The 15605-nt window shown below is 41.3% G+C and overlaps 1 protein-coding gene across 7 annotated transcripts in view; it reads left to right on the top strand.

Annotated features, from left to right (window-relative positions):
- Positions 1-15605, top strand: part of LOC115203728 (GTPase-activating Rap/Ran-GAP domain-like protein 3) — a 221885-nt gene that overhangs the window by 111288 nt on the left and 94992 nt on the right. For all 7 annotated transcript variants that reach the window (XM_029768662.1, XM_029768659.1, XM_029768656.1 and 4 more), the window contains exon 3: positions 11700-11774. In XM_029768662.1, coding sequence (XP_029624522.1) covers positions 11700-11774 — 75 coding nt within the window. The remainder of the gene's footprint in view (positions 1-11699; positions 11775-15605) is intronic.

The following is a 15605-nucleotide window of genomic DNA, read 5'->3' as shown; positions in this document are numbered from 1 at the left end:
GTTCTTGCAGTTGCCTTTCCCTTATGGCCATTCGTAGGGAGAGTAGCAACAGTGCTGAACTTTCTCCATTCATAAACATTTTGTCTTACCGTGGACTGATGAACATCAAGGCTTTTAGAGATACCTTTGTAACCCTTTCCAGCTTTATGCAAGTCAACAATTCTTCATCTTCGGTCTTCTGAGATCTCTTTTGTTCGAGGCATGGTTCACATCAGGCAATGCTTTTTCTGAATAGCGAACTACAATTTTGTGAGTGTTTTTTAAAGGGCTTGGCAGATCTAACCAACATCTCCAATCTCATCTCATTGATTGGACTCCAGGTTAGCTAACTCCCGACTCCAATTAGCTTTTGGAGAAGTCATTAGCCTTGGGGTTCACATACTTTTTCCAACCTACACTATGAATGTTTAAATTATGTATTCAATATAAATAAGAAAAATACAATCATTTGTATTTGTTATTAGTTTAAGCACACTATTGTTACTTAGATGAAGATCATATCAAATTTTATGACCAATTTATGCAGAAATCCATGTTATTCCACACATACTTTTTCTTGCCACTGTAGACGCATACATGCACACACAAATGCACACACAATATTAAAAACACATGCTCGCATACAAATAAACACAGAGATGGACAATTCCAAGGTAATGGAATTATGCTGAGACTTTTCACAATGTATGCCAAACAAAAACCAATGATTACAAAGTTAAACAAACCATACAACTCTATGCACAATGACTACTTTAAACAATTTACACTGAACATTTTACAAAAACACATTTACTTGAAGAACAGTACAGATTTAACGTTTGGTAACAAATATGTTACACACACACACACACACACACACACACACACACACACACACACACACACACATTGTATTTGTTTACAGCCACATTGAATATGGTTGTTGGAGTAGAGAAGCTATGATTTCTCCAGTTCATCCCTATAGGCCCAGTGTCAATCACTTCTCACACACTAGTGTTTAAACCTGCAGTCACTGGAATGGAATGTACATGGCCTAATGCACATTGCTATGTTAATTCCATTACATATGGCAGGGTTATGGCAGCCCTTGTTCAACATTCTTCAATTGGAGAATCTGTTTTCCCATAGTCCCACCCATTAAGTGCCAACATACCAATCAGAGCTGCCAACATGGGTATGGGGTCTGTCTGCCTGCCTATCGGCTCTTTCACTGCAGATGAGATCACTACACTGCCTGAAACACCAGAGCGTGCTTTGACTCAGTTATGGCTATCATAAACTTTATCCGATCAACATCTAAACTGCAACATCGCTTGTTTCGTAGTCTGCTGAGCATCATGATCTACTTTTACATAGTTGCTTTTCTCCGCGATTACGGCCATAGGAAAGCCTACACATATCTAGTGAAAATGCTTGATGAGGGGAGGGTTATTAACAGTTATTGACATGATTGTGAAACAGAATTCTTTTCAAAATAAATGTGTTCTTTTCTCCTTTGATTTGAAGCCAAACAAAACTTCCCTAATTCACGCAACCAAAATGCTCCATTTCCCTACACTGCGCAACTATATGTCACAATTCTTTGTTTTTGTATTTGTATTTATTAATGATCAAGGCAGCAGCTACTCTTCCTGAGGTCCAGCAACATTAAGGCAGTTATATACAATAAAAGATATTACATGACATTACATTTCATAACACTTTTCACAACACATTCAGTGTGTGTCCTCAGGCCACTACTATACTACCACATATCTACAATACAAAATCCAAGTGTATGTATGTGTAGGGAGTTAGCTTGTGTGTGTGTACAATGAGGGAAAAAAGTATTAGATCCCCTGCTGATTTTGTACTTTTGCCCACTGACAAAGAAATGATCGGTCTATAATTTTAATGGTAGGTTTATTTGAACAGTGAGAGACAGAATAACAACAAAAAAATCCAGAAAAACGCATGCCAAAAATGTTATAAAATGATTTGCATTTTAATGAGGGAAATAAGTAGACCTTAGGGTAGGATAGATATAGGTCTGTAGCAGTTTGGGTCTAGAGTGGCTCCCCCTTTGAAGAGGGGGATGACCACGACAGCTTTCCAATCTTTGGGTATTTCAGACAATACGAAAGAGAGGTTGAACAGGCTAGTAATAGGGGTTGCAAAAATTTCGGAGGATAATTTTAAAAAGAGAGGGTCCAGATTGTCTAGCCCAGCTGATTTGTAGGGGTCCAGATTTTGCAGCTCTTTCAGAACATCAGCTGAATGGATTTGGGAGAAGGAGAAATGGGGGAGGCTTGGGCGAGTAGCTGTGGGGGGTGTAGTGCTGTTGAATGCAGTAGGCGTAGTTAGGTGGAAAGCATGGCCAGCCGTATTAAAATGCTTATTGAAATTCTCAATTAACAGTGTCCCAGAACTTTTTAGAGTTTGAGTTGCAGGAAGCAAATTTCTGTTTGAAAAAGCTAGCCTTGGCGTTTCTATCTGCCTGTGTGTATTGGTTTCTAACTTCTCTGAAAAGTTGCATATCGCGGGGGCAGTTCGATACTAATGCAGAACGCCACAGGATATTTTTGTGTTGGTTAAGGGCAGTCAGGTCTGGGGAGAACCAAGGGCTATATCTGTTCCTGGTTCTAAATTTCTTGAAAGGGGCATGCTTATTTAAGATGGTGAGGAAGGCATTTAAAGAAAATAACCAGGCATCCTCTACTGACGGGGTGAGGTCAATATCCTTCCAGGATACCAGGGCCAGGTCGATTAGAAAGGCTTGCTCGTTGAAATGTTTCAGGGAGCGTTTGACAGTGATGAGTGGAGGTCGTTTGACCGCTGACCCATTACGGGTGCAGGCAATGAGGCAGTGATCGCTGAGATCTTGGTTGAAAACAGCAGAGGTGTATTTAGAGGGTTAGCTGATGACCGCTAGCAGTGGCTAGCTGACTACTAGCTAGTAGCTAGTTAGCTGGCTAGATTCTGTTGGGGGCTCAGGTTGAAAAGTAAAGAAAATAGCAGATCCACACCACATTGGGTGAGGCAGATTGCAGGAGAGTATTTTTATTTATTTTAAAAAATAATAAAAAATTAACCTTTATTTAACCAGGTAGGCTAGCTGAGAACAAGTTCTCATTTACAACTGCAACCTGGCCAAGATAAAGCAAAGCAGTGTGACACAGACAACAACACAGAGTTACACATGGAGTAAACAATAAACAAGCCAATAACACAATAAACAAGTCAATGACACAGTAGAAAAAAAAGAAAGTCTATGTACAGTGTATGCAAAAGGCATGAGGAGGTAGTCAACAATTAGGCCATAGGAGCGAATAATTACAATTTAGCAGATTAACACTGGAGTGATAAATGAGCATATGATGATGTGCAAGTAGAAATACTGGTGTACAAAAGAGCAGAAAAGTAAATAAAATAAAAAGTATGTTGAAGTTGAGGTTAAGAAAGATATTGAAAAAATATATGCGAAGAAAAAATATATAAAAAGATATATGCACGGGACACGACAAGACGAGGACAAAGATGTCTGACTGATACACCATCTTGGAACAAGTTTAAACAGCATGTCAATACTTCTTACAAAAACTCTCTCCCTTCTCTACTTTGAGCCATGAGAGATTGAAATATATTTCATTAATGTTAGGTCTCTGTATTGCCTTGTTCTGAGACAATTATCCCTCTTTGTGGCACCTGACCGCACGACTGAACAGTAGTCCAGGTGCAACAAAACTAGGGCCTGTAGGACCTGCCTTGTTGATAGTATTGTTAAGGCAGAGCAACGCTTTATTATGGACCGACTTCTCCCCATCTTGGCTACTGTTGCATCAACATGTTTTGACCATGACAGTTATCTCAACTTGCTCAATTTCCACAGTATTCATTACAAGATTTAGTTGAGGTTTAGGGTTTAGTGAATGATTTGTCTCAAATAAAATGCTTTTAGTTTTTGAAATATTTAGGACTAAATTATTTCTTGCCACCCATTCTGAAACTGACTGCTGCTCTTGATTAAGTGTTGCAGTGATTTCACTCGCTGTAGTAGCTGACGTGTATAGTGTTGTGTCATCCGCATACATAGACATACTGGCTTTACTCAAAGCAGTAAAGATTGAAAAAAATAAGGGGCCTAGACAGCTACCCTGGGGAATGCCTGATTCTAACTGGATTATGTTGGTGAGGCTCCCATTAAAGAACACCCTCTGTGTTCTGTTAGACAGGTGACTCTTTTTCCACAATATAGCATGGGCCATAACACTTACGTTTTTCCAGCAGCAGACTGTGATCGATATTGTCAAAAGTCGAATTGAAGTCTCACAAAACAGCTCCCACAGTCTTTTTATCATCAAATTCTCTCAGCCAATCATCAGTCATGTGTGTAAGTGCCGTGCATGTTAAATGTACAAATCACTATAGATCACTCACTCCTATGATGTCGGAGTTTTTAGATAAACTGAAAGCTAACTTTACAACGAGATTTGAGGTGGTGCAGTTTGTTATAGGGACCCGTTCTCTACTGATGCGGGGGGAGAGAAATGTCTTGTGATATTTCATTTTTTATTTTTATAAATTTGTTAAAAAAATCAATAACCTGTTTTTGCTTTCTCATTAGGGGGTATTGTGTGTAGATTGAGGAGGGAAAAAACTATGTAATCCATTTTAGAATAAGGCTGTAACATAACAGAATGTGGAAAAAGTCAAGGGGTCTGAATATTTTCCGGATGCACTGTAAGTACAAATGTTTTTCATTATTTGATGCACTGAATCAGGCTAATGTTAACACTTAACATTTTCTAATGATAACATTTAATACATTTAAAAAAGTGCTTTATGACTATAATTGTGTTTGTGCATTGTTTTTTTTATCGGTCTTAGGCAGAGTAGTCCCATGAAGAAAATGTCTGGCCCCCCTGTAAATAACCTTTTTCAAATCTGGCCCCTGTAAGAATATACTCTAGTTAAATAGCCCTGACATATGGTGTGTAAGAGTGGATACAATTTCCTAGTCTCTTAGAGGTGCAGTGCAGCGAAGGAATTATAGACATTGAAAGCTGCTAGGACCGCATGATCCCCAATCCCCCATGCACACACACTCTCACACTCACATGTTCCTGGACTTCCTGTCTTCCTTTTGGCTCCATCTAACCCTTACAGACCATCTGCTGCAGAACACACACATACTCTCACACACACACCATGCCTGCAGAGAGAGTCCGGTGCGCCAGAACTGTGCTGCGTTTTGTGACACTTTGGCAGAAAACAACCTTTTATTGGTCAGAGAATGACAGAAGAGAGAGGAGAGGAACGAGGGAGACTGGGGAGAGAGGGGGGAGAGAGATGGAGAAGACGTTGAGAGATGCGAGTGGGAATAGAGCAACAGAGGAAGGGGTGAAGAGAGGATACGGAGGAGGAAAAGAGCAACTAAGAAGAGGGGGAAGAGGAGAGGTTCTGTGTTGGGTTGCGAGGCAACCAGGCATTGTGCGGTCTGAGGGGCAAGGGGGATGAGCGTAGAGGACGGGGGGAGGAGAGGAGAGAGGGATGTCATGTTTCCACTGTGAGAAGAGATGTCAGGGTGATCGAGGGACAGGCGATACTGGCATCATGGCTACTTCCTCTTTATCTGTCGATGGAGAGCAGTGAACACACACAAATATAGAGAGACACATTTACACACACGCATACGCATACAGGCGCGCAAACTCATAGACATATTTAAAGATACACATACAAAGATACACATTCACGCATCATTATTTTAGTACCAAGAACACCAGACATCAACACCAAGGAGGAAGAGGAGGAATTACTATGGCAAATATTCACTCTCATTGAAAGCAAGTCTAAGAAGTGGTAGATTTGTTCTATGTGCTCTATTTTTATGCTTCCCATTCTTACATTTCATTTTACCTGGGCTTTTTTACTTTCGGTTTTGTACACTAGCTTCAAACAGCTAAAATACTATTTTTGGTTATGGAAAAGATATTACATAGCAGTTTAGATGGTACAATTATTCTCTATACCAGGGTTTCCCAAACTCGGTCTTGGGGGCCCCCCCTGGGTGCACGTTTTAGTTCTGCCCTATCACTAAACAGTTGATTCAAATAACCAACTCGTCATCAAACTTTGGGGGGGGGTTGCAACTTTAAATGGCATATTGTCCACAAAGCGCAATCGGATTAAATTTCCCCAACACGGAGGTCATCCATTGAGCATGCTTTTTAGTCCAGGACTAGGCTTAATCTGTGTCCCGGGAACTGGCCATGGAAAAGCATGCGTATTACTCATTAACTCATGATTAGTCATTTTTTTGTCTGACAGTGTTGCCACCTTAAAGAGGAAATCCAGGAATTGAAAAACAACAAGCTGAGGGATAGGGCTAGATAAATGTACTGTAGGCACTGCCCTATAAACCTGAATTTGTGTCAGAGCCCTTGCAGTATCCCAAAGGTCAGTTAGCCTCTGTTCGCCTATGCTTTTCAGTTTCTCTTTAGCTAGCCGCTAGCTGCTATTGTTGGCAAATGTAAATGATGGCTGTCATATGTTCCTCTTTATTGTTCTGCGTAGTTTTATGGTCTCATGTTAATGTGTCTGACCTATTACTCCCTTCATCTCTTTGTTTCTCTCTCCCTCTTTCTCTGTCCCTGTGGTATATAGAATGGGACATTGTGTGAGCTTTAAGTATTGCTTGCAGTGTTTTATTTGATAACTTGTGTTTGAATTACATTAGATGAATTGTGCCAATTAAGTTTTTTTAAATCTCTTTCTCTCTCTCTTTTGCTCTCTCTGCTCCCGCTCTTTCTCTCTCTGTCTCTCTTTCTCTCTCTGTCTCTCTTTGTTTCTGTCTCTCTTTGTCTCTCTCTTTGTCTCTGGCTCTCTCTCTGTCTCTGTCTGTCTCTGTCTGTCTCTCTGTCTCTCTGTCTCTGTCTGTCTCTGTCTGTCTCTTTGTCTCTCTCTGTCTTTCTCTGTCTCTGTCTGTCTCTCTGTCTTTCTGTCTCTGACTCTCTCTCTGTCTCTCTTTCATTCTGTCTCTCTCTTTCTGTCTCTGTCTCTCTGACATTCTGTCTCTCTCGCTCTCTCTCTGTCTCTGACTCTCTCTCTCTGTCTGCATCTCTCTCTCTCTTTCTGTCTGTCTCTGTCTCTGTCTCTTTCTGTCTTTCTGTCTTCGTCTCTTTCTGTCTCTGTCTGCCTCTCTCTTTTTCGTTCTCTCTCTCTTTCGTTCTCTCTCTCTCTGTCAATTCAATTCAATTCAATTCAATTCGCTTTATTGGCATGACGTAACAATGTACATATTGCCAAAGCTAATTTTGGATATTTACAATATAAAAATTAATAAAAATGAGGATCTAAATTGTCAACGAGACAACAGTAACAACAATAACCAATGGTCAGAATAACCATACATTCAACAATAACAATAGCCATATAGTAGAGTACATGTGCAGGTTTATTGGTCTGTCAGACACTGTCCCTCAACTTATGGCAGGCAGCAATGTAGTGAACTGCCAACACACAGCTCTCTGCGTTCTCCCCCAATAGGACGGGTAGCCTATCCTCATCAGAGAGGTCTTTGAAACCTTGAATAAGGGTTTCAAATTTGGGGAAATGACACTCTCTAATTGTTTTATATTTTTGACATTTTGTCAGGAAATGCAGCTCCGTCTCAGGTTCTGCTGTTGTGCAGTGGTTGCACAGCCTTTCCTCTACAGGGAGCCAGGTTTTCCTGTGTCTACCCTTCTCAATGGCAAGGCTGTGCTCACTGAGCCTGTACTTTGTCAAGGTTTTTCTAAGGTTTTGATCAGTAACCATGGTCAAATATTTAGCCATGGTGTACTGTCGATTTAGGGCCAGATAGCACTCCATTTTGTTTTGTGTTTGTGCTTGTGTTTCCCAATAAGCAATGTAGTTTTGTTTTGACTGTGTTGTAATTTGGTTTATTCTGATTGGTTGTATGTTCAGGTCCTGAGGCTTCAGTGTGTTAGTAGAACAGGTTTGTGAACTCAGTCCCAGGACCAGCTGGATGAGGGGACTCTTTTCTTTGCTCAGCTCTTGGTATTGCAGGGCTTGGTAATGATATGAGAGGGGGGTCACTGTATTTTAGATGTTTCCAAAACTGAATTGCTCTTTTTTGAGTTTTTATTATTTGTGGATATTGGCCTAATTCTGCCCTGCATGCATTGTTTGTAGTTTTCCTCTGGACATGTAGGAGAATCTTACAGAACTCTGCATGCAGGTTTCAAGGGGGTGTTTGTCCCATTTGATGAAATCTTGTTTTGCAAGTGGACCCCACACCTCGCTGCCATAAAGTGCAATTGGTTCAATGACATATTCAATTAGTTTAAGCCACATTTTATTAGGTATTTCAATTTGAATTTGATTTTTAATGGCGTAGAATGCCCTGCGTGCTTTCTCTCTCAGTTCATTCACTGCCTCATTAAGGTGTCCAGTTGAGCTTATTTCTAAACCTAGGTAATTCGAGTGTGTACAGTACTCTATATATTTTGTACCAATTGAGAACTTAGGTCTAATTCACTGAGATCTGGATCATTATTTTAGTCTTTTTGGGGTTTACTGCCAGGGCCCAGGTCTGGCAGTACTGCTCTAGCAGGTCCAGGCTCTGCTGTAGGCCATGTGCTGTGGGTGACAGCAGGCATAGGTCATCTGCGAAGAGTAGACATTTAACTTCTGAATTGTGGAGACTAACACCAGGGGGTGAGGATTTTTCTAGAATAGTGGCCAATTCATTGATGTAAATATTGAAGAGTGCAGGGCTCAGATTGCAACCCTGACGAAGGCCCCGCCCCTGGTTAAATAATTCTGCTCTTTTCTTGCCAATTATAATGCTGCACGTATTGCCAGTAGACGTTGATTTAATTATGTCAAATGTTTTACCCCCTATACCACTTTCAATAACTTTGTAGAACAGTCCTGTATGCCAAATAGAATCAAATGCTTTTTGGAAGTCAAAGCATTTGGTGGACATGTTTATTTATCAGGGTGTGTATGGTGTAAATATGGTCAGTCGTGAGATGTTTTGGTATAAATCCAATTTGGCTTTTACTCAAGACATTGTGCTTATTAAAGAAGTTTAGAACTCTTACATTTATAATACTACAGAAAACCTTCCCCAGGTTACTGTTCACACACATGCCTCTGTAATTGTTAGGGTCAAATTTGTCGCCGTTCTTAAAGATTGAGGTTATGAGTCCTTGATTCCAGATGTCAGGGAAATAACCTACACTCAGGATCAAATTAAACAGTTTTAATATAGCCAATTGAAATGTTGCACTAGTGAGTTTGAGCATCTCATTTAGGATGCCATCAGGTCCGCATGCTTTTTAAATTTGAGGGCCTGAAGTTTCTTATAGAGCTCCTGGTCAGTAATTGGGGAGTCCAATGGATTTTGATTGTCCTTTTACAGCTTTTTCTAATCCATTCAACTTCTCATGGATTTGGCATTGTTCTGCATTTGTGTCAATTTGAACGGTGTTGTAGAGTGTTTTAAAATGGGTTGTCCATATGTCACCATTTTGTATCACTAATTCCTCTTGTTTAGATTTTTATTTTTTTTTCCAATTTTGCCAGAAGTTGTTTGTGTTTATGGACTCCTCAATTAGTGTCAGCTGCTTGCTGTTGTACTGTGCTTTTTTGGTTGTGAGTGTACGTTTATAGAATTTTAAAGTCTCACAGTAATGAAGGCGTAATTCACCATTATTTGGGTCTCTGTGCTTTTGGTTGGATAGTGTTCTAAGTTTTTTCCTTATAATTTTACAATCTGCATCAAACCAGTTGTCATCTGTGGTCTTTTTTTTATTTTATTTTTTATCAATTTCTATTGTGCTTCTTTTGCCGTTTGCCTGAATATATAGTTGATGTTTTTAACTGCTAGATTGATGCCTTCTTTACTGTGAGTGAATGTGGTATCCAGAAAGTTATCTAAGAGTGTTTGGATATTTTGTGCTGTTTTGGGCCCATCTGTATGATGTTGTACAGCTTACTGGGCTGTGAATGTGTGGTTGTTTCCATGTCTGTTCTTTTGAGGAACAACGTAATTTGGCTGTGATCAGACAGAGGTGTTAGTGGCTTGACAGTGAATGAGCTGAGAGAAAGAGTCTGTAATCATATACTGTACTGTGGCCAAGAGGTGAGCAATAGGTGAATCTCCCCAAAGAGTCCCCCCGTAACCTACCATTGGCAAAGTACAGACCCAGGCTTCTACAGAGCTGCTACAGATCCCTTCCGTTTTTATTGATGGTGCTGTCACTGTTGTTTCTATGGGAGAGATTAAGACAGTTAGAAACAGTATGGCCTGTAATAAGGCTGTCCCCTCGTGTGTCGTTAGATCAGGTAATGTTCCTGTGCGTGCATTTGTGTCCCTACAAATGAGCACATTTCCCTGGGCCTGGAAATGGCACGTCTCTTCCTCAAGAGTGGGGAAGCTCTCCTCTGTCTTTCTCTCTCTGTCTCTCTCTGTCTCTCTGTCTGAAACCTTGAAAATAGGTTTCAAATTTGTGGAAATAACACTCTCTAATTGTTTTATATTTTTTACATTTTGTCAGGAAATGCAGCTCTGTCTCGGGTTTTGCTGTTGTGCAGTGGTTGCACAGCCTTTCCTCTACAGGGAGCCAGGTTTTCCTGTGTCTACCCTTCTCAATGGCAAGGCTGTGCTCTCTGAGCCTGTACTTTGTCGAGGTTTTTCTTAGGTTTTGATCAGTAACCATGGTCAAATAGTTAGCCATGGTGTACTGTCTATTTAGGGCCAGATAGCACTGCATTTTGCTTTGTGCTTGTGTTTCCCAATAAGCAATGTAGTTTTGTTTTGACTGTGTTGTAATTTGGTTTATTCTGATTGATTGTATGTTCAGGTCCTGAGGCTTCAGTGTGTTAGTAGAACAGGTTTGTGAACTCAGCCCCAGGACCAGCTGGATAAGGGAACTCTTTCTTTGCTCTGCTCTTGGCATTGCAGGGCTTGGTAATGATATGAGAGGGGGTCACTGTATTTTAGATGTTTCTAAAACTTAATTGCTCTTTTTTGAGATGTATTTATTAGTGGATATTGGCCTAATTCTGCCCTGCATGCATCTCTCTCTCTCTGTCTCTGTCTCTCTGTCTCTCTCTGTCTCTCTCTGTGTCTCTCTCTCTGTGTCTCTGTCTGTCTGTCTGTCTGTCTGTCTCTCTGTCTATGTCTCTCTGTCTCTTTCTGTCTGTCCCTCTGTCTGTCTCTGTCTTTTTCTGTCTCTCTCTTTCTCTCTCTCTCTCTCTCTCTGTCTCTGTCTCTGTCTCTCTCTCTCTCTGTCTCTCTCTCTCTGTCTGTCTCTGTCTGTCTGTCTGTCTGTCTGTCTGTCTGTCTGTCTGTCTGTCTGTCTGTCTGTCTGTCTGTCTGTCTGTCTGTCTGTCTGTCCTGTCTTTCTGTCTCTCTCTCTGTCTGTCTCTTTCTGTCTTTCTGTCTTTCTCTCTCTGTCTCTCTCTCTCTCTCTCTCTCTGTCTCTCTCTCTGTCTCTGTCTCTTTCTGTCTTTCTGTCTCTTTCTCTCTATCTCTCTCTCTGTCTCTTTCTCTCTCTGTCCTGTCTTTCTGTCTCTCTCTGTCTCTCTCTCTGTCTGTCTCTATCTTTCTCTGTCTCTTTCTGTCTTTCTTCGCTGTCTTTCTGTCTTTCTTTTGCTCTCTTTCTCTGTCTCTCTCTCTTTCTCCCTCCCTCGTCCTTCCCCTCTAGTTGATCTCCAGTGATGCAGATGGAGCCATACAGAGAGCGGGCCGCTTTCGAGTGGAGAATGGCTCATCAGATGAGGTGAGGACCCCTACACACACACAGAAATCTATGGACATAAGTACATGCATGGATACTCACAGTTCTTTATTTGGATCCACAATGACCCAAACAGTACATGACGCATGGAATGACACTTACACACACACACACACACACACACACACACACACACACACACACACACATACACACACACACACACACACACACACACACACACACACACACACACACACACACACACACACACACACACACACACACACACACACACACACACACGCACACAGTCATGGGACATATGGCTGGGCCCAGTGGGGACATGATGATCACAGTATGTGTGTTTGTGCATCTGTTACTCAGTGCTCTGAGGAATCACCAGAAGGGGAGTTCAACCACAGTGGAAATAAGGAACTTCTATATTCAAAATGGTCTGCATCCTGAACAGTAAACAGACAGGTAGAATCTCTTTGAATACACAGTCAGACACAGACAGTGCTCATCCCATAGAAAGATACTTTCAGTCATATAGTGTATGTGGCCAACAGCTCATCTAAAATCTCATGGGCATTAATACGGAGTTGGTCCCCCCTTTGCTGCTATAACAGCCTCCACTCTTCTGAGAAGGCTTTCCACTAGATGTTGGACTTGCTTCCATTCAGCCACAAGAGCATTAGTGAGGTCGGGCACTGATGTTGGGCGATTAGACCTGGCTCGCAGTCTGTGTTTCTATTCATCTCAAAGGTGTTCGATGGGGTTGAGATCAGGGCTCCCAGCAGGCCAGTCAAGTTCTTCCACACCAATCTCGACAAACCCTTTCTGTATGGACCTCGCTTTGTGCACAGGGACATTGTCATGCTGAAACAGGAAAGGGCCTTCCCCAAACTGTTGCCACAAAGTTGGAAACACAGAATTGTCTAGAATGTCATTGAATGCTGTAGCGTTAAGATTTCTCTTCACTGGAACCAAGGGGCTTAGCCAGAACCATGAGAAACAGCCCCAGACCATTATTCCTCCTCCACCAAACTTTACAGTTGGCACAATGGTGAAGCGTGAGTCATCACTCCAGAGAACGCATTTCCACTGCTCCAGAGTCCAATGGCAGCGAGCTTTACACCCCTACAGCTGCCGCTTGGCATTCCATATGGTGATCTTAGGCTTTCTCGGCCATGGAAACCCATTTCAGGAAGCTCCCGACTAACAGTTCTTGTGCTGATGTTGCTTCCAGAAGCTGTTTGGAACTCTTCAGCACTCGGCGGTCCCATTCAGGTTCTGTGGCCTACCACTTCGTGCTGAGCCGTTGTTGCTCCTAGCCATTTCCACTTCACAATAACAACACTTACAGTTGACCAGGGAAGCTCTAGCAGGGCAGAAATTTGACTAACTGACTTCTTGGAAGGTGGCATTCTATGACGGTGCCACGTTGAAAGTCAATTAGCTCTTCAGTGAGGCCATTCTACTGCCAATGTTTGTCTATGGAGATTGCATGGCGGTGTGCTCTATTGTATACACCTGTCAGCAGTGGGTGTGGCTGAAATAGCCAAATCCACTAATTTGAAGGCGTGTCCACATACTTTTGTATATATAGTGTAGATATACAGTATAGTCCCGTGTGGCTCAGGTAGTAGAGCATGGTGCTTGCAACGCCAGGGTTGTGGTTTTGATTCCCATGGAGGACCAGTACCATGGTCATATGACAGGAAAAAAACCTGAGAAAAATCCAACCAGGAAGTGGGAAATCTGATGTTTGTAGTTTTTTTAAGTGATTGCCTATCCAATATCCTGTGTCTATGGGGTCAGATTGCACTTCCTAAGGCTTCCACTAGATGTCAACAGTCTTTAGAAAGTTGTTTCAGGCTTCTATTGTGAAAGGGGAGAGAATAAGACCACTCAAAGCAAGTGGCTCAGCTGAAAGTCTTTTGTTGTTTATCGCGCGGGGCCGTGAGTGCGAGCTCCGTTCCCTTTCCTTTCTAATGACAACGGAAATGTATGGTTGGAATATTATTGAAGATTTATGATAAAAACATCCTAAAGATTGATTATATACATATTTTGACATGTTTCTACGAACTGTAATGGAACTTTTTTGACTTTTCGTCTGGACTTTGTGCTTGCGCTTTGTTCATTTGGATCACTGGACTAAACGCGCGAACAAAAAGGAGGTATTTGGACATAAAGATGAACTTTATCGAACAAAACGCACGTTTATTGTCTAACATGGAGACCTGGGAGTGCCATCAGATGAAGATCATCAAAGGTAAGTGATTCATTTTCATGCTATTTCTGACTTTTGTGACACCTCTCCTTGGTTGGAAAATGGCTGTATGGTTTTCTGTGGCTAGGCGCTGACCTAACATAATCTCATGGTGTGCTTTCGCCGTAAAGCCTTTTTGAAATTGGACACAGCGGCTGGATTAACAAGAAGTGTATCTTTAATTGTATGTATAACACTTGTATCTTTCATCAATGTTTATGATGAGTATTTCTGTAATTTGATGTGGCTCTCTGCATTTTCACCAGATGTTTTGTTTGAGACAATGCATTTCTGAACATAAAGCGCCAATTTCAAATGAGGTTTTTGGACATAAAGATGAAATTTATCGAACAAAACACACATTTATTGTCTAACATGGAGTCCTGGGAGTGCCATCCGGTGAAGATCATCAAAGGTTAGTGATTAATTTTAACGCTATTTCTGACTTTTGTGACACCTTTGGAAAATGGCTGTATTGTTTTCTTTGGCTAGGCACTGATCGCATGGTGTGCTTTCACCGTAAAGCCTTTTTGAAGTCGGACACTTTGGCTGGATTAACAAGAAGTTTATCTTTAAAATGGTGTATAATACTTGTATGTTTGAGGAATTTTAATTATGAGATTTCTGTTGTTTGAATTTGGCGCCCTGCAATTTCACTGGCTGTTGGCTAGGTGGGACGCTAGCGTCCTGAACGATCCCAGAGAGGTTCAAATCAAATGTATTTATAAAGCCCTTCTTACATTAGCTGATATCTCAAAGTGCTGTACAAAAACCCAGCCTAAAACCCCAAACAGCAAGCAATGCAGGTGTAGAAGCACGGTCTGGTATTTGAAAGAATACTATATTTCCCTTGATGGAGTGATGCTGAAGGTAAAAAATGTCTCAACTTACCTCTTTCCCCTAGGATAAAATAATATAATTTGTATATATTTTTTAGCATACAATATACGTCAGTATTTGTATTATTTACTTTATACAGTCTTGTTTTGCTAATCTTTATCAAGGGATCCAATAATTCCGGACTCTGGGGCAGTGACTCAACAAGGTGTCAAAAGCGTTTCACGGGGATGCTGGCCCGTGTTGACTCCAATGCTTCCCACAGTTGTGTCAAGTTGGCTGGATGTCCTTTGGGTGGTGGACCATTCTTGATGACTATGGGAAACTGTTGAATGGGAAAAACCCAGCAGTGTTGCAGTTCTTGACACACTCAAACCAGTGCACCTGGCACCTACTACCTCCCCTCCTTCAAAGGCACTTCAATATTTGTCTTGTCCATTCACCCTCTGTATGGCACACATACACAAACAAATTTAAAATCCTTCTTTAACCTGTCTCCTTTCCTTCAGCTACACTGATTGAAGTGGATTTAATAGGTCATATCAATAAGTAATCAAAGCGTTCACCTGGATCCACCTGGTCAGTCCATGTCATGGAAAAAGTAGGTGTTCATAATGTTTTGTACATTCAGTGTAGTCTGGTGTTTTGGGCAAGATGGTTAATAACAACCTAGTAGAATTGGGATTTCACTGTCCTCTTTTCTCTGGGGTTCAAATCAAATGTTATTTGTCACATGCGCCGAATACAACAGGTGTAGA

The sequence above is a fragment of the Salmo trutta genome, chromosome 12, assembly GCF_901001165.1.
Source record: "Salmo trutta chromosome 12, fSalTru1.1, whole genome shotgun sequence".
Classification (NCBI taxonomy): Eukaryota; Metazoa; Chordata; class Actinopteri; order Salmoniformes; family Salmonidae; genus Salmo; species Salmo trutta.
Note: the sequence above shows the minus strand (reverse complement) of the source record. Positions and strands in the feature narration are given on the sequence as shown.